The 23,890-nt window shown below is 54.9% G+C and overlaps 1 protein-coding gene across 10 annotated transcripts in view; it reads right to left on the reverse strand.

Annotated features, from left to right (window-relative positions):
- The window catches only part of ZNF618 (zinc finger protein 618), a 185,696-nt gene continuing 161,806 nt past the window's right edge, over nucleotides 1-23,890 (reverse strand). For 3 of the 10 annotated variants that reach the window (XM_066367361.1, XM_066367359.1, XM_066367353.1), the window contains 5 exons: nucleotides 23,109-23,189; nucleotides 21,000-21,044; nucleotides 19,323-19,400; nucleotides 8,108-8,209; nucleotides 1-7,455 (listed from right to left, as the gene is read on the reverse strand). In XM_066367361.1, coding sequence (XP_066223458.1) covers nucleotides 5,939-7,455; nucleotides 8,108-8,209; nucleotides 19,323-19,400; nucleotides 21,000-21,044; nucleotides 23,109-23,189 — 1,823 coding nt within the window. In that variant the 3' untranslated portion in view covers nucleotides 1-5,938. Of the gene's footprint in view, nucleotides 7,456-8,107; nucleotides 8,210-19,322; nucleotides 19,401-20,999; nucleotides 21,045-23,108; nucleotides 23,193-23,890 lie in introns of all 10 variants that reach the window. The other 7 variants (XM_066367355.1, XM_066367358.1, XM_066367352.1 and 4 more) reach the window with 3 other exon arrangements.

The following is a 23,890-nucleotide window of genomic DNA, read 5'->3' on the forward strand; positions in this document are numbered from 1 at the left end:
TTTAAACAGCTCAGTTTTAAATTTTATTACTTTGTAAAAATCTTTTCTTTTTCTGTTCCTTTCCTCCATTTGACATCAGTAAAAGTTTGAAACATCATGAACTTGATTTGGCTATAAATGGAGAAACGGTACCAAAACAAAGGGAAACGGAATAATAATAATAATAAAACAACAACACCCAAAGGACAAACAGAAAACCCTTAAATAAACCCTCAAGTTGGGTCTCGGGGGCTTACACATCACACAAGAACCATCAACTCAACCCCCATGCAATGTGAGTCCTTACAGAGCCGTCGGATCCACACCGACACAGGAGACCGCAAACAACGTCTTTTGTTAAGTAACACAGCAAAGCTGACACTAGGTAACTTTTTTTTTTTTTTAAATACAGTACATGGTACACAGGGTCCCAAGATGGCCCTGCCTAACCCCCTTGTGGAGACTGGAGCCAAGCACTGGCTGTTTATAAAAATATTGTGTTGCTACAAAAGTATAAATTAATGCTACCGGTATTAAGAAATATTAAACACATAAAACTTATAAGGATTAAGAAAAATATTCATTAATACCTGTAGAAAACTCTGGCCTAAAAAAGATATTTTTTTTGTGTTTGTTTTTTTTTGTAAATTTTTTTTTGTATTATTTTTTTTTTTTTAAGATGACTTGTGTTTCTTGCACTCGGAGAGAGACACAGATGTGCCTATGGTATTGCCTAGAACGTCGTAACTACTGAGAAAGGGTGGGGTGCACACACGTGGTTACTGAGTGGGCGTGGGGGGGGGGGCCCCCGAGGCTTTCTCAAGATTTACCTGATGTGAGAGAATCACCGATGGGAAGTTGTGGGGAAAAGAAAAAGGTAGGCTCGGAAGAGAACAGAAAATAATTTATACTTTTTAAAATATATCTCTGCTTCAGGCAGTTGTACAAAAAAACAGTTTCCTGATGCTTGGGATCTGAATGGCCCTGGAGGGTTCGAGCCTTCGGCCCCGCAGGTCCCCCTGTCTCCTGGCTGGTGAGTCCCAGCCCCGTGCCAGTCCATGAGCTTGCTCACTGCTTGGGACCTCAGCCGCCCCAGCTGGGCAGGCCGGAGGGCCCCCTGGCAGGGACTGGCTGGCACCCGGGTTGTGGGAGGAGACCCTCCTTCCGACAGGCCTCAGAACCCAAGGTCTCCGCCAGCCTGGACTTCAGGGAGCGCCACAGGGACCCCAGGCCCCTGAGGTTGCAGTCAAGGATGGGCTGTGCCCCCGTAAGGAACTTTGGTTTGAAGAGTCAAGGTGCCCAGTGGGACGCCAGGATAGGTTAAGACCCTTATGGGTCCCGATGCGGACTCCCAACTGCAAACCTAGCAGATCCTTGTCAGTACAGGAGTTGAATCTTTAAAGCAACGCCATGGTGGCGGCGGCGGGGGGCATGGATATCCAAACAGATCTTCACCCTCATCCAAGCGGGAGCAGGTGCCTCTGCGCACAGAAACCACGGGGCCCCTGGAAGGCAGGCCTCTACCGACTCCGAGCCTCAAACCCAAATGAGAGCCAAAGAAAAACAACAAAACCCTCCAGGAAACTCTGAAAGGGCATACTGAAAGGAAAACACAAGAGGAAAAAAACCACTGTGTCATTGGTTCACCATAACTGGCCTAGCAAACATTAGCCACAGTGAAGAGAGGGACAGGCCTCACTCCAATGCTCCCACTGGCCCAGGTGGATACAGGGGCTGGGTCCGGGCAGGCCGGGCCAACAGGACCCCGCCCCCATCTACTGGCTCCAGGGGACAGCCTGAGCCTCACTTAGCCTCCTGGTTCTGTCTAGAGCAGCGGCCTGTCTAGAAGCCCTCCTTCAGGCACATCCCAGGGACACAGGTGTTGACCTGTTCCCAAACCAAGGGCATAGCTACGAACTCACTTCAGCTCAAGGGGGCAGGAGGCTGCCCACTGTGCCCTGTGTGCTTTCTCTTCCTGTCTCCGCAAGCACATCCATCATGGTGACAATATCCAGGTGCTATCATCCCCTTTGGGCCATTTCTCACGGGACCTCCCTTCTCCATCCGCCCCCCCAGCTGCACTCCAAACCCTTCTTGTTTATCAGCGGAGCCCAGAGAGTGCGGGTTGTATCACTGACATCGTCCAGGTGCCCGATCTCCAAGGAACCCAGTCCAAGCCCAGGAGGAGGCAGATGGCCTCCCGCACGCACAGGGGACTCCTGGAGGCAGAAGTTCGGCTTCACAGTGGAAAACAGGCCTTGCAGAGTTTTTCCTCTGGTGTTTCTTGCAAGTGCAGGAGAGGAGCAAACGGACAGAACTGGCAGCCTACGAACCTGGTGTGAGTCAAGTCCTCCCTAGAATCCTGGAGACCCATGACGTCTTGATGTGCCAGCATACCCTTTTCCCAGCCCAGAGCCACTCTGATCGCCAAGCATGAGGTTGTCAGGTGGGCTGGGCGCAGGTGACCCCTCCACTTTGTTTCCTGGTTTCTAACTGCCACCTGGAGGGAGGCCTGGCTGGCTGGCCTAGGCACGGTGCTGAGGCAGGAGCACCCACTCGCGACTGGGGTGGCACCACCGCTCTCGGAGCTGAGACCCCTCGGCTGCTCCAGATCTGAGGGGCCACCCATGAGGTACGGTCCTTGGCTTGGGCTTTGGCGGTGAAACTAGGTGACCTCAGACAAGAGGCCGATCCCCCTGCTGGGTCTCCTCTTGCGTCCGTGCCTGGCACAACAAAGACCAGTTAGTTCTGCCCTGGGAATCACATGGCTTGAGAGGAGTTGTGCCCAAGTCAGCAGGTGACACCCTGAGCTGCCCAGAACACAACAGAAACGGTGCCTGGCCTGCCAGCTGCCAAGGCCCTGTGGTAGAAAGTCCTACAGCAGTCACAGGGGCAGGGAGCAGAAGACAAAACCCATCTGTAGGTCAGTGCTAGGCTAGAGAGAATGTGGAACAGCCTACCTCAATCCTTTGGCTGAACTAGAATCTGAACAAGGTGGATATTGCTGTAAATCGGGGCCAGTGGCCGGACCTGTGAGATCTTTGGGTTGTTAAGCTGTTGGTTGCAGCAGAATTTGCACTATGGGAACTGCCTGCATGAGAAAGCAGACTCAAGGGGGCACCTTGGTACAGTCTTTCCCATTGGCGACACCAGTTTCTGGGGAACCAGAGGTTTGCAAGAGAGAAATGGTACCTGCCGCCATGTTACCACATCTGGTGGAGGCAGCCCCAGGAGACAGACACCCGGTGGGATTCACATCAAGCATTTCCTAAGGACTGAACTAAGGTGGGATGGAAGAACGGAACAGGTCACACACGACTAGATACCTAGGATTCAGTGAGACGCACTCTGGAATTTTCATTCTGGAGGGCAGACACCCCGTGTTCCACAGACTCTAAATGCACACCTGGATTTAGTCTCTGATGGCTTTACAAGAAAACGAAACGCCTCGTTCCTAACTAACTGCCCCCGCAGTGGGGGCAACACCGTCACAGCTCTGCTCGAAGTCGAGGGAGGACGGGCTCCGGGCCGTTTCCGCCGACCGCACGAAGCGAGCAGCTCTGATCCTCCTGGTGTGGTTAAAGTGCCAGGCTGTGGACCCTCTCCCAGCAGCAAAGCAGAGCCGGAGGAAGCTTCAGTTGTAGCCATCGGTCACTCCTCAGCAACCTCGCAGCCACCTTCCAGAACGCCCCCAAAGGTCCGATCGACGTCTGCTGATAGACTCTAGGAAGTGACGTTAGGTGCCTGTCCATGGAGAATGGAGGCTCTTCGGATGGCGGGACCCCAGCTGGTCATGTTGTGGAGGAAACACCTAGAACTTCCCCGGGAGAGGAAATGGCAGGGCGGTTGCTTGAGACCATGGCTTGCTGGAGAACGTGGAGACGGCCCACTTTAATGCATTTCAGTGTGTCCAAGACTTGGGAGGGTTAGTTCTCATGAGGCGAAGTGAGCAGGCCTGACCCCCAGGGACAGTGTTTTTATACCAACTTTACTTCCCCATCTGCCGCGGGCCCGGGGCAGAGGGCTGTTGTACAGTGCTTTTTGTAGTCGAGGTATCTCGCAGTTGAGTAATGCTTTATTACTAGGCAGGGCTGGCGTGGATTCCGTCAACCCCCAGGATGGCCGAAGGTGCCTTTGTGCATGGCCCCCCACGACGATGGTCTTCCTCAGGCTGAAGCCCCCGGTGTAACCATCTTTATGTCACCACCAAGGGCACTAGAGGGCACCAGCACTTGATTCACAGAGAGGTGGGGTCGGGGGTTGATCACTGATCCTGACGGAGCCCCCTCCTGTGAGGGGAGAGGTCCACCCTCAGCATGTAGACTGAGTGTGTAGAAACTAAACTGCTCGGGGAGAGGAAAGCCTGAAGACATCTTTCACAGCTTCGAGTTAAATGTGGCCCTAATGCCGTTCCACCCTCAAGACATCAATTGTTTGGCCCACAAGGCACCATGCTCAACTATTGTCCTGGAAGGAGGACTGAGGCTCACACGGGGACCCCAGGGACTCCAGGGCTGCGGGCAATGAAACCATCGGAACCCTTGGGGTCCTGGGAAGGGAGGGGAGGCGGTGGATCTGAGGTGTGACGGACGTGAACATGGATCAACTCAGGAGTCCCTGCTGAGCTGGAAGTGTCAGTGACTTGGCGAGTAGTGTAATGCACTCCGGGTGTATAAACCAGACATTCGCAGTACCAGACACAGCGAGCCAGGAGGGCGGGTCCTCCTTACAGTCAGGAGAACTCCTAAGCCACACGCTTCCCTATGGCTTCCACCAAACCCTACTTCTGTGAAACCTGTGACCCCAACCCCACTCCTGCTCTCCAAACAGCACAGACAAGTTCAGGGTCTTCGCTGTTCAAATACACGAAGACTGGACTACAGAGAAGACTGCTAACACCTTAGAAGAGTGAGTGAGTATACCACTGAGATGAGCTAGTTTACAGTGTGACTTGAGGAACAGTAAGGGCCATTAAAAAAACAAACCAACCTTGAAAACATAAATTATAGACATTCAGTGCCTCCTAGCAGAGTCTAAATCAAATTAGAACCCTCCCCCCTAAAAAGGGTAAAAATTGCTAAAATGTTAGGGAAAAAAAAACTAAGGAGTGGAGACAGTATCTATACTTCTCTGAAAAATGTCTTTTTTTTTCTCTTATATTAAAAAGCCGAAAATCAGCTTTCTATTCTTAAAGTCTCCTTTCCTGACTTGGGGAGATATATAGGTGTGTTTCTAAGGCGGCTGCCGGGGACCCCCGAGGGCGTCTTCGCGGCAGCAGCTCAATGCCCTGAAGGTGAACGAGAACAAAGTCCAGTGCAGAAACTGTCCATCTGATGCAGTTTGGAGAATCCATAGCAGGGCAGCCGGAGAGGGGCGGGGCCGGGCGGGTCAGGGTCAGGAGGGCTCGGGGGCGGGGCACGAAGAGAAAACGGGGACCACGGGGCGAAGGACAGAGAACGTCAAGTCACTTCAGATCTCAGCTGCCTGAACACTTTGCAACATCAGCGTTCTACCAACCTGCACACCTGAACACGGAGTCTGTAAAAGCCCCTCACTGAGAAACGGAGGTGAAGCGTTTTCCCTCTTCCCCAAACACTCAGCTTTCCTGACACACCCAGTCTAATGCACACGCGCCCACAAGCAGGCGTGTGCACATGCACCAGGGTAGTATGTGTGTGCACGCGTGTGCGAAGCTTCTGCGGCCACGCAGGCGAGCCGAGAGCCGCACACTTGCACCCACGGCATGCGTGCTCGGACACGTCCACACGGGGGCGGGAGCACACACACATGCACACACACACTGGGAAAAAAGCACTTAAGTTTCCAGGGGGCATTTATAATGAGGTCCACAGTGTTTAGAACTTAAAAATTCCTTTTCTTTGTTTGCGACAGTGTTTATTTTTTTTTTTTCCCTACCATTCTCTTCTCTTTTTCTTTCCTTTTGTTTGGAAGCCAAGTCTTAAAGCATGTTAGATTTCAGAAACATGAGTTTGTTCGTATCTTCTGGGCTGAGCAGCCGCCTCCTTTTGATTAGAAGGGCCTGCTCACACATATTTACACACCCGCTCCTGGCGCCCACGGCCGGAACCGCGAGGAGCCAGAAGGCGAGCCTGGCGAGTTTCGTGTGCTTTTGGGTGACGCACGACCAGTACTGGAAGAGGTCCGGGGTGGCCTGGAAGAGAGGCTCCTGCAGGTAATCGTACACTTCGTTCTTCCCCAGCCGATCGTCCTCCTGAGCTGCGGGGTTCTCACCGGTGGCGGAGCGGGCCTTCTTGGCGGCGGGCTCGAAGTCGGCCTCCTCGGCCCAGGACTCCTTCACCTCGTTGATGAGCTCGCACACCTTGCCGATGATCTCCTCGTGCTGATAGGGCGGGACCGGCCGCAGCTTCTGCTGTGGGTCCAGGATCATGGCCACCTTGTGCGCCGGGTGCACCTTGAAGTTCTCCTTGAGGGCTTCCAGGAAGAGGTGGCACAGCTTGCTGACGGTGCCTGCGTCATTGGCCTTGGCCGTGAACAGCTTCTCCAGCCTGACGTAGGTGGGCAGCACCAGCTGCAGGGTGGGCTGGCTCTCGTTGCTCAGCTCGATGACCGCCTGCTTCACGGGCGTCAGGATGGCCGCCAGGTTGCTGAGCAGGTGCTTGTTGAGGCTCTGGATGAGGCTCATCTTCTTGGCCCGGCTGTAGAACTCACAGATCTGCTCGTAGCGCTCGTGCACCAGCAGCAGCGAGTCTGTGACCGAGTTCCAGCAGGGCGGCGGCGAGGTCTCCTCCAGCGACCCGAAGGTCTCCTTGGCGAGCCCCGTGGAGCCCGCCAGGTCCTCGCACACGTTGAGCAGCTCGATGACCTCGTGCATGCTGCGGGCCTGCAGCGTCCGCTTGCTCAGCACGCTCTGCACCACCGAGTTCAAGGCACAGGCTGAGCAGCGGAGGCACATGCCGGCCTTGGAGAAGGCGGACGCGCTCACCCGGCAGTCCGTCACGTACACTGTCCTGATCTCTGACATCACGAACTCGGACAGCACGTTCTGCACCCAGTGGTGCACCAGGTCGCCGCTGTCGTGAATGTCCGCCCCCTTCACGCCCAGCACGTAGCTCTTGATGTGGTTGCCCTCGGCCTGGTAGGCAGTGAGGATGTAGCAGGAGTCAGGGCCGACGCTCTGCGAGTGACAGGTGACGCCGATGCCCAGGCAGGCGTTGCTGCCCAGGGCACACGTCACCTTCACCTTCACCTGGTTGTACATGCGCGGCAGGTGCTTCAGCGCCAGCGTGTTGAAGTTGCCCAGGATCTCGGTCACCGAGAAGGCCCCGTAGCGGGCACCGCTGTCCACCAGCGTCTGGGCCAGTTTCAGGAACTCCTTCCCGCTCACCACGCTCAGCGCACCCAGGTCGGCGCACATGACCCGCAGCAGCCGTTCCGCGATGTTCTGCCGCTCCTTCTCGGGGATCATGCTGTTGGATGTGACACCACCTGTGGTGGCTGGCAGGGGACACAAGGAGAGATGTGATTAAGGCTGTCATCTGAGGCTTCTTGGTCTGGCAAGCAGCCTAATACTCTAAGAATCTAGTATTAAGAATTATGAACCGACTTCATCTTGCACACAAATTGGTGGTGCTTGCTGTCCTTAACATGAGTCTCATAAGCATAACATCTTGACTGACTGATCAGTAATGCCTGCCATGGGCACGGGAACAGAACAGTGGTATGTGTATAACATACTGGCTGCATGTGCCATTTACCTAGACTTCTGAAGCCAACTAGTTGAACTTCTTCCTCAGTATAGCAATGGCCTCTAATAAAGGGATCTCTAGTGAATAAAATACACGAGGCCACAGTATCAGGAGAGAGCAGCCAACAGAAACGGCGAGGGCAGATTCCAGTTCTAATTCTGTCAATAATCTGTGCTCTCTGACCACAAACAGGTCACCTCCTCTCCCCAGGTCTCCTTTTACCCATCCCAAACAAGGCCGTGAGTATGAAAGAGCTTTGGGAATTGTCAGGCATGCTCTTCTGTCACCATGGGAAGCACAGGCAGTAGGGACATGAGACAGAGGGGAACAACCAGAGCAGGGGCAGGCGGACGGGGCAGACCTCCACGAGTGCCCTGGGCTCTGGCCTAGGAGAGACCTACCATTGTTGGCACTGTTCCTCTGGGCCTGGGGTTTCCACTTCTCTTCTACAACAGCAGGTGGCGATCGGGACTGGTTGGAGGCGATGTTGTTCTCGTTGTCCGCTGCGGGCATAAAGGGGGACAGTATGTTACCCTAAAGGATAAGAGGCTTGCGGACTAACAGATGAGAACGAGAGTGTGGCGGGTGAAGGCGAACACGGCCTCCGGGACTCAGCCCCCTGGGCCCCTGCTTACACAGCTAGCTTACGTTTGTGAAGCCTCATTTTCACCATTTGGAAAAATGAAGATAATGACAGAGATGTAACATGACAGCTGGGAAGACTAACGAGAGATCATGCAGGGAAAAAGCAGAGCACAGGGCAGTGCCCAGGGTGGCGTCAGTGCCGAGTGACTGGGGCCCCACCCCTCACCCACACGCAACCACAGAGTGCCAGCTCTGAAGCGGGGGAGGGGTGCCAGGCACACCCCGGGTGGCCCAAAGCATCTCACACTGTCACTTCTTCCAAGTGTGCTTTTTCGGGTCTTTTCAAGTCTGTTTATTAGAAATCTATTTTAAGAGGCTCGCATTACCCCGATCCAAAACTAGAGAAAAACATTATAAGAAAAGAAACTACAGACCAATAATCTCCCTCATAAACATACATTCTAAAATCCTTTAGTAAGTATTGGCAAACTAAACACAGTAGTATATAAAAAGAATAACATATCATGACTAAGCGGAGTTTATCCCCAAAACCAAACTGGAGTATAATAATTGAAAACCAAATAGTGTACTGTGTGAAAAAGGAAGAAAAATCATCTCCACAGATACAAATGCACTTTAAAATGTGACAAAACTCAACACCCACTCATGACACAAACCCTCAGCTAACAAGAAAAAGAAGGAAATTTCTACTTGATTAAGGGCATCAAAGAAAACGTAAGTTTACTGACTTGAGAGAAATAAAAAGGATAAGCAAATACTATGAACATATTCCAACAAATTAGATAACCTGAATGAAACAAGAAAAATTCTTAGAGAGACATAAATTACTGAGAATGATTCATTCAAGAAACAGAAAATCTGAATACACCTATGAGAACCAAAAGATTGAGAAATCAAAACACTTCTCTTTAAAAAGAAAAAAAGTCCAGATTCAGATGGTTTCACTGGTCAAGTCTATCATATGTTAAAGGAACTCTTCACAAATTCTTCCCAAAAACAGAAAAGGAGGGAGAGAATGCTTCTTAATTCATCTTATGAAGCAAGTAGTACTCTGATACCAAAATCAAAGAAATTTTAAGAAAAGAAACGACAGCCCACTATACTGTAAGAATATACAAACAATTATCCTCAATAAAATACAGTAGACCAGGTCCGGGCCAGGTGGCTCAGTGGATAGAGCATCGACCTGCCATATGGACATCCCAGGTTCGATTCTCAGCCAGGGCACACAGGAGAAGCGACTATCTTTCTGCTTCTCCCCATCTCCCTCCTCCCCTTCTCTCCCCTTTCCCCTCCTGCAGCCAGTGGCTTTATTGGTTTGAGAGCTGGCTGTGGGAGCTGAGGATAGCTTGGTTGGTTCAAGAACATTAGTCTCAGGTGTTAAAATTAGTGCAGTTGATTGGAGCATTGGTCCAAGAGCGAGGCTGCCAGGTGGATCTGGGGTTGGGTGCATGTGGGAGTTTGTCTCACTATCTCCCTTCCTCTCACTTAAAAAAAGTATAGTAGACCAAATCCAGATCCCACCAAGACCAAGTGGGATTTATTCCAGGAATACAAGGTTGGTTCAACATACAAAAACCTATGTAATATATATACTGTATTAATACAGAACAAAGAACAAAAGCCACATGATCATCTCAACAGATGCAGAAAAGCATCTGACAAAACCCTTTCATGATTAAAACACTTAACAAAGTAGAATTCAAAGGGATCTTTTTCAACCTGATAAAGGGCATCTATGAAAAACCCACTGTTAATACCACACTTAATGGTTAAACATTGAAAGCTTTTCCCCTAAAATCAGAAACAAGAAAAAATACACACTCTCATCTTTTCTATTCAATATGTATTAGAGGTTCTAGCCAGGACAGTTGGGCAAAAAGAAAAAAGGATTCTAGATTCTAGTAACAGAAGAGGATAAGTAAAATTATCTCTATTTGCAGATAATAAAATGTATATGTAAAAAATCCTGTGCAATACACACACACACAAAACTATTAGAATAAGTGAGTTCAGCAAGGTTGTAAACAAAAGAAAGAAAAAAAATCAAATGTAATTCTCTACACTAACAAATGAACACTCCTCCAAAAAAAATTAAATCAGGAAAATAAATATAATATTGTTCCAAAGAATAAAATATGTGGGAATAAATTTACAAAAGAAGTACAAGGTTTGTATATGAAAACAATGTTGTTGGAAAAACTCAAAGACAAATAAAAAAGACACTCCATGACCATGAATTAGAAGACTTAATGTTACAATGGCAATATCCCCAAACTGATCTACATTCAACAAGACCCCTAGGAAAATCTGTGCTTACTTTTTTATAGATATTGATAAGCTGATCCAAAAGTTCATGTGGAATGGCAAGAGATACAGATTAGCCAAAGCACTCTTGACAAAGAAGACAGCTGGAGGGCTCACACTTCCTGACTTCCAAAGGACTACAAAGCTACAGTAACCGAGACAGTGCGGTACCGGCGGCACAAGGACCGACCTGTGGCGGCACAAGGACCGACCTGTGGCGGCACAAGGACCAACCTGTGGCGGCACAAGCGGCGATGGAACAGAAGTCAGAGTCCAGAAATGACCCTCACATGTATGGTCCATTGATTTTTGACAAGGGTGCCAAGACAGCTGAATGGGGAAAGAATAGGCTTTTCAAAACTGGTGCCAAGACAACTGTACATCCATGTGAAAAAGAATGAAATTGGGCCCCGACCTCACACCACATATAAAAATGTCAAGAGCTAAAACAATAAAGCTCTAAAAGGAAATACAAGTGTTCATGACCTGGGGTTAGGCAATGGTTCCTCAGACTTGACACCAAAAACACACACAATGAAAGAAAAAAAATAATACACGGACTTCATCAGAATTAAAAAGCTTCACGCTTCAAAGGACAGCATCAAGAGAGCGAAAAGACAACCCAAAGAATGGGGAAAAATACTTGCAATCATACAGCTATAGAGGTCTTGTATATAGAATATATCAAGAACACTCACAATTCAATAATAAAGAAAAAAAACCCAATTAAATAAAAAAAATGGACAAAGGATCCAAACAGACAGTTCTCCAAGGAAGCTATTCAAATGATCAGCACATGAAAAGATGTTCCACATCATCAGTCACCAGGAATATACAAACCCAAAGTACAATGAGATACCACTGCACACACCGAGGATGGCTATAATAAAATTATCAGGTACCAAGTTATCAAGGATGCAGAGAAATCAGCCCCCTCAGACACTGTTGGTGGGAAAGTAAAAACGGTACAGCCACTTTAGGGAACAGTCTGGCAATGAATTCCTCAAATGGTTGAACATAGTTACCACTCCACCCTGCATTTCCGTTCCTAGGTACACACCCACAGAGTTAAAACCATCGGTCCACACAAACAAGGACTTGTACTTGAATGTTCACAGTAGCAGGTTTATTCACAGTAGCCCCAAACTGGAGACAACCTAAAAATGTCCATCAATTGGTGAACGGCTCAACAAACTGTGGTCTATGCCAGCCACGGTATAGAACTACTCCGAAATTAAAAGGGGGACTGCCCAGAACACGGAACATGAGTGAATCTCAAAAAGGTGCTAAGTGAAAGAAGTCAGGCACAAAAGACTAAACTGCATACAATTCCATGTACACGGCTCACAAAAATTAGGGGATATTTTATCACTTCATATTCATTTTGAAATAATTTATATCCCCTAAATATAAAATTCTGGCAAAAGCAAGGCTACAGCAAAAAGAAGCAGACAGTGGCTCCCTGGGCTGGGGGGCAGGGAGGGTGGGCTGCAGAGGGGCAGCAGGGACCGCTTTGGGGTTGACGGTAATGTGATACATTCTGACTGTGACGGCGGTTAAATGACTATATGCATGCGTCAAGACATCAAACTGTACTCTTAAAATTGGTGAACTTCATTTCTATAAATTACATCTCAATAAATCGGATTTTAAAATGACAAGAAATGAAACCCATTACGAAAGTAACAGTGGGCCCTGGCTAGTTTGCTCAGTGGACAGAGCATTAGCCTTGCGTGCAGATGTCCTGGGTTTGATCCGGGTTTGATCCTTGGTCAGGGCAGACATGAGAAGCGACCATCTGCTTCTCGTCCCCTCCTTCTTCCCCTTCTCTCTTTCTTTCCCTCTCACAGCCAGTGGCTTCACTGATCTGAGTGTTGGCCTCAGGCACTGAGGATAGCTCAGTTGATTCAAGCATCAGCCCCAGATCGGGGCTGCCGGGTGGATCCCGGTCAGGGTGCATACAGGAGTCTGACTCACTATTTCCCCTCCTCTCATTTAAAAAAAAACAACTAAAAAACAAAACCAGTATGTAGTTAGTTTAGAGTAGATTATGGCTGGCTCTTCATTTCCTAAATTTTCTCCACTTTTCCAATTTCTTTTAATAGCTCTTACATTTAAAAAGGGGAAGCACACATTTTGAAATGGAAACCAGAAGCCTCTCTTGTTGATTTTCTCCATTTAAAGTACAAAGATTCGAAAACACTGGGTTTGAACCCAAGTCTGCCATGGCCGTGGGTGTAACCATGAGTTAGTCCCTTCTGCTCTCTGGGCCTGTTTCCCTTTCTTCCTCCAAAATGCTGGGGCTGGGCAAGCTGCAGGGTGATTTCCCCATTCTCTGTCTGCAGGACTTGGAATCAAAATTACTCAACTCAGGGCCCTGGCCGGTTGGCTCAGTAGTAGAGTGCTGGCCCGGCGTGTGGAAGTCCTGAGTTCAATTCCCAGTCAGGGCACACAGGAGAAGTGCCCATCTGCTTCTCCACCCTTCCCTGTCTCCTTTCTCTCTCTCTCTTCCTTTTCCTCCTGCAGCCAAGGCTCCATTGGAGCAAAGCTGGCCCGGGCGCTGAGGATGGTTCCATGGCCTCTGCCTCAGGTGTTAGAATGGCTCCGGTTGCAATGGATCAACACCCCAAAAGAGCAGAGCATTGCCCCCTGATGGGCATGCCGGGTGGATCCCGGTTGGAGGCATGCGGGTGCCTGTCTGTCTGCCGCCACCCCCCGCGCCCCGCCCCTCACTTCAGAAAAATACAAAAAAAATTTTACTCAACTCAGCATTAGATCACAATGTCTGGTATTGGTTGAATAAAAAAATGAGTTTGCCTCTCCGTATCTCAGATACCGCTATTGTATGGGTGAGGTCGTCGGTCAACGCTCTGTAAAGAGGCTTGATTTATTAGCCTGGACTGGAGGTAATGTTTACTCAGCGTGGCTATCACTATGTGCCACCGATACACACGAGTCTGGAAGGGGCCAGATGCAAAGCTGGAAGGGAGGCTGTCTCTCGGGGAGGGCCCCACGCAGGAAGGTGAGAGTGCTTGTTTCTGGCAGGGGAGGGAAAAAGAGGCGCCTGCTGCTGTTGGGTTTTGTCTTCGAGTGCGCCACAGTCCTGAATACTTCACGCATCACCCCGGAGCTCTCACTGAGCCTGTGGAGGGCGCTGGTAGCCCACTTTACAGGTGAGAAAACTGAGGCCCAGACAGGTAGTGTTGAAAGAGATTAGAAATGAGGTGTAGCTATTCTAAAATCCTAAAACTGCCAATGCCAACCTGTCTGTTGTCTGGAAGTCCCCACGCCCCTTAGCAGAGCCTGGGAGAAGCCCCGTGCCTCTCCTGGCTGGGGTCCTCCCCAGGGTACTTCTAAGAGACTGGGAGGAGATGAGCTCTGAAGGGGCTTTGCCTCCACTATCCCTCCACCTCAACGATCAGTTTATCCAGCTGGAGGGTGGCTGTTGAGAGGGTCGGGCCCTGGCCGGGCCCTGGCCTCCCACTGTGACTGCGTAGCCTTGGGCAAGTTATTTAGCCATTTGTGCCTCCATTTTCCTTATCTGTGCAGTGGAGCTAAGGAGGACATTTAACTCAGAGGGCAGTTCTGAGGGCTAAGTGAGCCAATATGTGTAAAAACTCTTGGAATAAGAAGTCTTGGCGCCAAGGAACAGCTCAAATCACATTAGTAGCTGTGCTACTCTGGACGAGCAATTCCATTCTCAGAGCCTCAGTTTCCTCATCTGTATAATGAGATAATGTCAGCTAGCCAATAAGCTTGTTCAGATCTGATGAAATAAGCACCCCGGGCACATACGAACCACTCACTAGAGGTTAGCTGGTTAGCTGTCTTTCGTATCACTACCGCTCCAAAGGGCTCCTGAACTGTTACCAGAGGCAAGGCAGGCTTCCCCACAGCACAGAAAGGAAGTTTATTAGCGGGAATTACCCTGTGCCATTCAGCAGCCTCTTAATGAGATTGGTGTTACTCGAGGCTGATCCCCCTTATCAGCAGCGCTGCGAACTGCGCAGATCATGACGTTTAATTTCTCTCTATGGAGTCAATCCTTTAATCCCGACTCAGCCCGGCTGGGCCTCAGCCCGGCTTTGCGCTGGATTGCCTCCTGCATTCTCTGCTAGCACTGGACCAGAACAAAGCAGCCCAAAGCTTTTCTCGAAAAACAAGTCGAGGTGCTTGGGGGGGGGGGGGGGGGAGGTGGGGCCACCACAAGGTACAGCCTTGATTTGCATTTTAATGGCCTCTGCCCAATTGCCTGAGGGACAGTGAAGCACAGGCACCCAGACTGTCCCCTAATTAGCCCCAGCTTCCAAAGCCCGCAGAGGAGCAGGTGGAAGGCTGGGGTTTCAGAGGGGGCGGAGAGGGGGATCTGGCTTGTTGGGAGAGTCCCTGAGCAGCCTTCCAAATACTGTCACTATTCCTCGGAAGGTCAAGTCTAAATGCCCGAGCTGGCATTCAAGGCCTCCCCTGGTGCAAGATGGGTGAGGGCAAAGGCAAGTGGGAGGTGTGAGGCCCGAAGACGACCCCTCGGCGTGAGGAGGGCAGCTGAGATTGACGGCAAACCTGCGTGCCCTCACGTCAGAAACGGAAACGCTGAGAGGGGGACAGAGCTCCTCCGGGGTCACAGGTGGAGGCACACCAGAGCGTGGAACTCCCGTCCCGGCTGCCAACCCAGCTCCATCCTGGCTTCAGCAGGTCCCACAGAAATAAACCATAGGCTCCCCAACAGCATGTGTATTAGTGCCCCGTGTACTGCGGTACCCAATAAAGATATGCTGAATGAATGGATGGATGGATGGATGAACGGATGGATGAACAGATGAATAAAGAGAGGCTACACTAACAAAACAGTACCTAGCCTAAAAGAGAGCCTAGTCCTGTACTACTCTGTGCTAAGCAGGCCAGACCTGGAAGATTATACAAAATATTTGTAAACCGAAGAGAGATATAAGCAATAATGATAAAACCAGCAGAAATAACAGCAGCTACCGTGACTGAGTCACTGTTATGTGGCCCACATCACTCCCAGGGCAGAGGGTAACTCTGAGGGCGGAGCGCCAGGAACAGCTAGCCGCCTCCCCCAGGTTCCCTGGGCCGTTCCCTGGGTGGTGTTCCCTGGGCGGTGTTCCCTGGGCGGTGTTCCCTGGGCTGTTCCCTGGGCTGTTCCCTGGGCAATGTTCCCTGGGTGATGTTCCCTGGGCCGTTCCCTGGGCCGTTCCCTGGGCGGTGTTCCCTGGGCCGTTCCCTGGGCGGTGTTCCCTGGGCGGTGTTCCCTGGGCTGTTCCCTGGGCTGTTCCCTGGGCAGTGTTCCCTGGGCTGTTCCCTGGGCTGTTCCCTGGGCGGTGTTCCCTGAGCTGTTCCCTGGGCTGTTCCCTGGGCCGTTCCCTGGGCGGTGTTCCCTGGGCCGTTCCATGGGCGGTGTTCCCTGGGCGGTGTTCCCTGGGCTGTTCCCTGGGCGGTGTTCCCTGTGCTGTTCCCTGGGCGGTGTTCCCTGGGCGGTGTTCCCTGGGCGGTGTTCCCTGGGCCGTTCCCTGGGCCGTTCCCTGGGCGGTGTTCCCTGGGCGGTGTTCCCTGGGCTGTTCCCTGGGCGGTGTTCCCTGGGCTGTTCCCTGGGCGGTGTTCCCTGAGCTGTTCCCTGGGCTGTTCCCTGGGCCGTTCCCTGGGCCGTTCCCTGGGCGGTGTTCCCTGGGCTGTTCCCTGGGCGGTGTTCCCTGGGCGGTGTTCCCTGGGCTATTCCCTGGGCGGTGTTCCCTGGGCTGTTCCCTGGGCGGTGTTCCCTGGGCTGTTCCCTGGGCGGTGTTCCCTGGGCTGTTCCCTGGGCGGTGTTCCCTGGGCTGTTCCCTGGGCGGTGTTCCCTGGGCAGTGTTCCCTGGGCCGTTCCCTGGGCCGTTCCCTGGGCGGTGTTCCCTGGGCGGTGTTCCCTGGGCTGTTCCCTGGGCGGTGTTCCCTGGGCGGTGTTCCCTGGGCTGTTCCCTGGGCGGTGTTCCCTGGGCGGTGTTCCCTGGGCGGTGTTCCCTGGGCCGTTCCCTGGGCGGTGTTCCCTGGGCCGTTCCCTGGGCCGTTCCCTGGGCGGTGTTCCCTGGGCTGTTCCCTGGGCGGTGTTCCCTGGGCGGTGTTCCCTGGGCTGTTCCCTGGGCGGTGTTCCCTGGGCTGTTCCCTGGGCGGTGTTCCCTGGGCTGTTCCCTGGGCAGTGTTCCCTGGGCAGTGTTCCCTGGGCCGTTCCCTGGGCGGTGTTCCCTGGGCGGTGTTCCCTGGGCTGTTCCCTGGGCGGTGTTCCCTGGGCTGTTCCCTGGGCCGTTCCCTGGGCGGTGTTCCCTGGGCTGTTCCCTGGGCGGTGTTCCCTGGGCGGTGTTCCCTGGGCTGTTCCCTGGGCGGTGTTCCCTGGGCTGTTCCCTGGGCAGTGTTCCCTGGGCAGTGTTCCCTGGGCCGTTCCCTGGGCCGTTCCCTGGGCGGTGTTCCCTGGGCGGTGTTCCCTGGGCTGTTCCCTGGGCGGTGTTCCCTGGGCTGTTCCCTGGGCCGTTCCCTGGGCGGTGTTCCCTGGGCTGTTCCCTGGGCGGTGTTCCCTGGGCGGTGTTCCCTGGGCTGTTCCCTGGGCGGTGTTCCCTGGGCTGTTCCCTGGGCGGTGTTCCCTGGGCTGTTCCCTGGGCGGTGTTCCCTGGGCTGTTCCCTGGGCAGTGTTCCCTGGGCAGTGTTCCCTGGGCCGTTCCCTGGGCCGTTCCCTGGGCGGTGTTCCCTGGGCTGTTCCCTGGGCGGTGTTCCCTGGGCGGTGTTCCCTGGGCTGTTCCCTGGGCGGTGTTCCCTGGGCTGTTCCCTGGGCGGTGTTCCCTGGTGTTCCCTGGGCTGTTCCCTGGGCGGTGTTCCCTGGGCCTTTCCCTGGGCTGTTCCCTGGGCGGTGTTCCCTGGGCTGTTCCCTGGGCTGTTCCCTGGGCGGTATTCCCTGGTGTTCCCTGGGCGGTGTTCCCTGGGCGGTGTTCCCTGGGCGGTGTTCCCTGGGCTGTTCCCTGGGCGGTGTTCCCTGGGCTGTTCCCTGGGCAGTGTTCCCTGGGCAGTGTTCCCTGGGCCGTTCCCTGGGCCGTTCCCTGGGCGGTGTTCCCTGGGCCGTTCCCTGGGCGGTGTTCCCTGGGCGGTGTTCCCTGGGCCGTTCCCTGGGCCGTTCCCTGGGCGGTGTTCCCTGGGCTGTTCCCTGGGCGGTGTTCCCTGGGTGGTGTTCCCTGAGCTGTTCCCTGGGCTGTTCCCTGGGCTGTTCCCTGGGCGGTGTTCCCTGGGCCGTTCCCTGGGCCGTTCCCTGGGCGGTGTTCCCTGGGCTGTTCCCTGGGCCGTTCCCTGGGCCGTTCCCTGGGCGGTGTTCCCTGGGCGGTGTTCCCTGGGCTGTTCCCTGAGCTGTTCCCTGGGGTGTTCCCTGGGCGGTGTTCCCTGGGCCATTTCCTGGGCCGTTCCCTGGGCGGTGTTCCCTGGGCTGTTCCCTGGGCGGTGTTCCCTGGGCCGTTCCCTGGGCTGTTCCCTGGGCCGTTCCCTGGGCGGTGTTCCCTGGGCTGTTCCCTGGGCTGTTCCCTGGGCGGTGTTCCCTGGGCTGTTCCCTGGGCTGTTCCCTGGGCGGTGTTCCCTGGGCGGTGTTCCCTGGGTGGTGTTTCCTGGGCGGTGTTCCCTGGGCTGTTCCCTGGGCTGTTCCCTGGGCGGTGTTCCCCGCCCCTGGAGTTTCAGCATCTGTGGGACGTGTCACTTGTCATCTAAAATGGTAAAGAAGAAAGCGTGCTTCTCTCCCTGTTCACCAGTCATAGACAGAGAGTTCCGAAGACCCGGGACAGGACGGAGCCTCACAAATGGAGGTGCTGGGTCCTGCCATGTGGAAGGCCACCAGCACAGGCCACTGGCATTAGGCTGTGATGTGGCTGAGACATGTGTATGTTAAACTAGTTGAGAGTCTAGCATTTGTTACAGCGAATAGTCTCCCTGACTAAAACGGAAATTAAGACTAAACATGGAGTGCCACTGTGATAAACTCTAAAGCCGGAGGTACCGGTTCGAGGGCTGGGAGGTCTAGAGCAAGGGAGTTAATGCCAGGAAGACGGCAAAATGGCTGAGAGGAAGGGCGGTGTGGACAGCAGACTACTGGCCTGTAGCTCCAGAGCGTGATTCTCAAAGTATGGTCCCTGGACAGGCAGCAGGGACACAGCCTGAGGATGCTACAGAAACACAAATCCGAGGTCCCACGGCCCCAGACCAGACCTCCACAGTCCAACACGTGGAATCCAGCCCTCGGGGCGGGCACAGAAATGTGCTTCACGCAGCCCTCCCGGTGGCAGCCACCTCTGCTCCGACCCGGGGCGCAGGCCCCGGCCACCTGGGCTGAGGGCACCCCGCCCACGTCTCCTGCCTCCACTCACCCTCATCTCAAACCATATTCAACGGCCACCTTCACACCTCTTTCCTGGTCAGCTCCTAGCTGGCCTTCCGGCCGGGCAGGCACGGGAGCCACAGCCTTCCCGAAGCCCTCTTCAGCCCTGTGCTCCCCATGTCCCCAACCTGCTGTCCCCTCAGAGCACAGACCCACCCTGCTGTGTTGTAACGGACAGACCAGGGCTCCCGGAGTGGAGGCCCCATGTCCTGTGACCATTCCCTGGAAAGACGGGCGTTCCCTGGGGGCGGCAGGGCAGTGCACCCCCACCCCATCCCCATCCCCACCCCCGTGGGCGGCGGCTCTCTCACCCGCGTGGGACTGCATGTGCTCCAGCAGGTTGTTGTAGAACTGGAACTGGATCCCACAGGCGCCGCACGTGTAGGGTTCTGCGGGGAGAGAGGAAGAGGCCGCGTCAGGGGAAGAACCACCCCGGATGGACGCTTCCTGCTGGGCAGCGGGCAGGTTTCAACCTGGGCACCCAAACACACGCTGGGGCTGAGCCCAGCCTGAGCGGCCCCTGTCACTGACTAGTGCGGGGGAGGCCCGGCGGGGGAAGGATCGGAGGAGAGGAAGACGTGCAGATACACAGACCACCTAATGCAGTCGGGCAGCTATTTATTGAGTGCTTACTGTGTGCCAGGCACTGTTCTGGGCCCTGGGGGTGGGCTGGAGGGGGGCCCAGGGGCCCTCCCAGGCAGAAGCCACGTCGGACCGGCTCCACGGCCCACTGTCTGCCTGTGGAAGTGCACAGACAGCACTGTTCACTGAGGGAACGGACGAATGAATGTACAAACAAGCCAAAAACACGGCACCGGACAGAGGAAAGGGAGCAAAGAAGAAACAGGAGAACAGGGTAAGAGGCGGAGAAAGCCACGGAGAAGCAAGCAGCAGCAGGGCAAGAAGTGGAAGAGGAGGGGGCAGGTGGGGAGAGGAGGAGGGCGGCAGGGGAGGGTGGAGGAGGGCGGCGGGGATGGGGGGGAGGAGGGCGGCAGGGGAGGGGGGAGGAGGGCGGCGGGGAGGGGGGAGGAGGGCGGCAGGGGAGGGGGGAGGAGGGCGGCAGGGACGGGGGGAGGAGGGCGGCAGGGGAGGGGGGAGGAGGGCGGCAGGGGAGGGGGGAGGAGGCGGCGGGGGAGGGGGGTAGGAGGGCGGCAGGGACGGGGGAGGAGGGCGGCAGGGGAGGGGGGAGGAGGGCGGCAGGGACGGGGGGGAGGAGGGCGGCAGGGGAGGAGGGAGGAGGAGGGCAGCAGGGGAGGGGGGAGGAGGGCGGCAGGGACGGGGGGAGGAGGGCGGCAGGGGAGGGGTGGAGGAGGGTTGCAGGGGAGGGGGGAGGAGGGTGGCAGGGGAGGGGGGAGGAGGGCGGCAGGGACAGGGGGAGGAGGGTGGCAGGGGAAGGGGGAGGAGGACGGCAGGGGAGGGCGGCGGGGAGGGGGGAGGAGGGCGGTGGGGAGGGGGTAGGAGGGCGGCAGGGGAGGGGGGGAGGAGGGCGGCAGGGGAGGAGGGAGGAGGAGGGCAGCAGGGGAGGGGGGAGGAGAGCATACAGGAACGGGAGCACGGTGCCACTGGGCCTTTATCTTCCACCTGTTCCCAATACCTGGTCAGTGCCCAGCAGAGGCGAGCGAGCAAGGAGAGAGAAGAGGTGCAGAGACAGGAGGAAAGGCTGAAGCAAGGAGGAGGATGGCTGACACAGGGCTTGGAGGAAGTGTCCCGAGGCTGGGCCGTGAGCAGGAATGGGAGGTTCGTGTTCCTGCCAGGCCTGGGGGGGCAGAGGCAGGCTACCGCCCTCTGGGCTCTCTGAAACGGGCAGGGTCAGAAGTCCTCCACCCGCCTGGGGCTGGGCCCTCCTCCTGCTCCACTAGAGGCCCTGTCTGCCTGGGAGGGTGGCCCAAGGTCAGGTGCTCTGGGGAGGCCCTGAGAGCGTGCGGCCACTGAGTTCGTTCCCTGTCCTGGCTTGCCCTCTCCAGCCCCCCAAAGGGACCAACACTTACTCTGTAGGAGAGGGAAAGTATTGGAAATCAGGGGACTTGCAGTTTCTGCAAAAGAGAAACAGTTTAGCTAGGTCTCTTCCAGTGCTGGTGCTCTGAGATAACTCATTATTTCCGTTCTTAGTAAGTGGTGAGCCAGACGTGGCCCTGGGTAGGGGGGAATCTGAGCCAGGCTCACCCTCTGGGCTGGGGCTGGGGCACTGGGCAGGGAGAGCTCAGCCAGCACCATCACTCTAGAACACGCTCGACTCCCAAAAAGGGAGCCCACAGCATCTAAGGAGCACTGTCCACTTCAGGACAGGAAGCTGCTTCCAGGTCCTGGCAGCGCACGAAAGCCTTTGGCACCAAACACCAGAGCAGCCACAGCGAGGGCTGTGCTTCTGAGGGCTTCTGCCTGCTGGCACTTCGCCCACGCTTCCTGGCGACGTCAGGTGAGCCTCAGACACAGGAATTGGCAGCGTAGGGCCAGATGGACGAGGCCGCAATCCTGGCTCCACCACTTACAAGCTAGGGACCTGGGGCAACAGCCCACCTCTCCTGAGACTCAGCATTCTCATCCAAAGAGTAAAGAGAACACTGACCCGACCCTCCTCCTGGGGCTGTGGTATCACGGAAGACAGGTAAGACACACAGAGCTCTGAACACACGCCGGGCACATCGTAAGCGCTCAATAAACGGTGACTGCCCTCTACACCGTCAGTCCCCAATTCTGAGTATCAGCTCTGGGGGGAGGGGAGGCAGGGGGTGCAGCCCGGAGGGCTGAGAGCCAAGGCTCCCAGGAGACCGCGGTTCTGGTCCTGACTCTGCTGCTCCTGTGAGGCCCTGGGCAAAACTGCATCACTTTTAGGCCCACCTCTTGGAGATGCTGCTCGATGACATTTTTCAAAAGGGCTGAAGCAGCCTGTAAGAGTCGGTACTCTCTCTACAGTTTAAGGGATCGTGTCAACGTTGTTGGGGCGACGAGAGCACACCTCACTCCCTTGCTCAGGGCACTGATCAAATCACTTGGCTTACGTGAAAAATCCCACCACGGCAGTGGGTACGCCATCTACGCTGGACACTGGCTGAGTGCTCGCCAGCACGGGGCATGTGTGCTGTTCCCACCTCCCAGGGCAGTAGATGTTAAAAGGCTGGCCCCTGGTCACCAGCTCACAGGTGGGAGAGCGGAGGCTCGGACCTCGGCTGGAGACAGAAGCTGGAGCTCCGATTCCTACGCAGAAGCCTCCACATTCGAATCTGTGCTCCCCAACTGTTTCCTAAAGCCCCTGACTGATGTTCACGCTGTGTCCATCATCTGTCTACACCCAAGCAGTGCCCAGGATATGCCGGACACAACCTGAAACCTAACAGCACGAATGAAACTTCAACTGGTGCCTTATTTTAGTATAAACCAGTCAGTGTCAGAATTCTTTTCCCTTTCTGCCCTGGCTGACACTGTGCAGACCGCCCTGCTATGCCTTTCTCAAACAGAGGCTTCTGGTGACCACGCATGGCCCCGCCAGGCTGACCCAGAACTATCTGGGGAGAGAGGCCTCTGGCAGCCCTCTTCTAAGGCACTCTGGGTCCTGTCAGGGTGCTGGGGAAGTCAGCCACCAGGGGGCGCCAAAACACTACCAGGAACCTCAGGCAAACCTTGGGCTGGTGGGGACTGGAAGGGAACCACAGGATTGTGCCTGGTCCAACGCAGGGTCAGAACTCAGGGCCTCTGGCTATTAGGCCACAGCTCTCCCTACTGTGTTTCGCCTTTCCTGGAAAGGAAATGGCTATGATATTTACCCTAAAAACATAGGGCTATGGCACTTTTAGGCCCAGCCGTCTGGGGCCACGAGAGTAGATGTTGCAGGCTACGGGGAAGGGGGAGTTCCTCTCTCCACAGGGAGGAGACAAGAAAGGGTCCTAGTTCCTGAGGTGCCTCTGAAGCCCCGAGAGAGGTCCCTGAAAGAAAAGGCCCCTGTGCTTCCGCCCAGTCCCGGCCTCCTAATTCCCAGCCTCCTCCCGCCACCCTGCATCACAGAGACCGCAGGCCACACGGCGCCTGCTGCCGCCACCGCGGGTGGGAACAGATGGAGATGGCAGCCGCGGCACAGAACACCTGTCACGGGGCACACTCACCGCTGGAGTTTTGGGAACTGCTATTCGTCTCTTCAAAGTGGTTTTGTGCTTTGCTTTCTACTCTCCGACTGAAAGCACTTTCTGCTGGGTGGGGACAGGAGAGAGCGAGAGAAAAACGGGTGACTGATCAGCACTGGGTCCAAAGATGGGGGCATGCAGAGGTGGTTTAGAGGCTGGGGTACCTGGAAACAGGCCAGCCTCTGGGCTGGGGAGGGCCCAGGGCTTTATGTCGGGGGGATCAGCACAGTGAGCAGCTCCAGGATCCCAAACCAGAACCCCCAGTTCCTCAAGCTCACCCGAGTTGCCTGATACCTTGTCACGCCCCCAGGAGACCCTTCCTGACCGTGCCCAGAGCAGGTGGAGGTCCAGGCATGGGGGAGGATATGTGGGTGACCTGTCTAGGAGCACACAGGGGAAATCTTGCCAAGCGAGCAGATGGCAAATGAGTCTGGGTCTCCTGGCCCCCGGGGAGCCACGTTTGTGACACTGAGTAATTTGGACCTGCCCCACTGGTCCCTATGCCAGATCCCGTTGTCTCAGGCCCCACGGAGGAGCAGGGAGGACGACAGACTGTCTCCAGGTGGTGGTTGTGGCAGAGCAGGCGGGCCAGACAGCTGATTCCAGCTCCACATGGTCTGAGCTTAGCCAGGAGGCACCCCGGAGAGAAGGCATGCCAGGCAGAACCCCGCATCCCAGGAGGCCAAAGACCAGGTGAGGTCTGGTGAGTTCACCCGAGGGGAGGGGCTAGCTCCTGAGCGATTTCTTGGGCATCTTTGCTTACA

The sequence above is a fragment of the Saccopteryx leptura genome, chromosome 2 (assembly GCF_036850995.1).
Source record: "Saccopteryx leptura isolate mSacLep1 chromosome 2, mSacLep1_pri_phased_curated, whole genome shotgun sequence".
NCBI classification, from domain to species: Eukaryota; Metazoa; Chordata; class Mammalia; order Chiroptera; family Emballonuridae; genus Saccopteryx; species Saccopteryx leptura.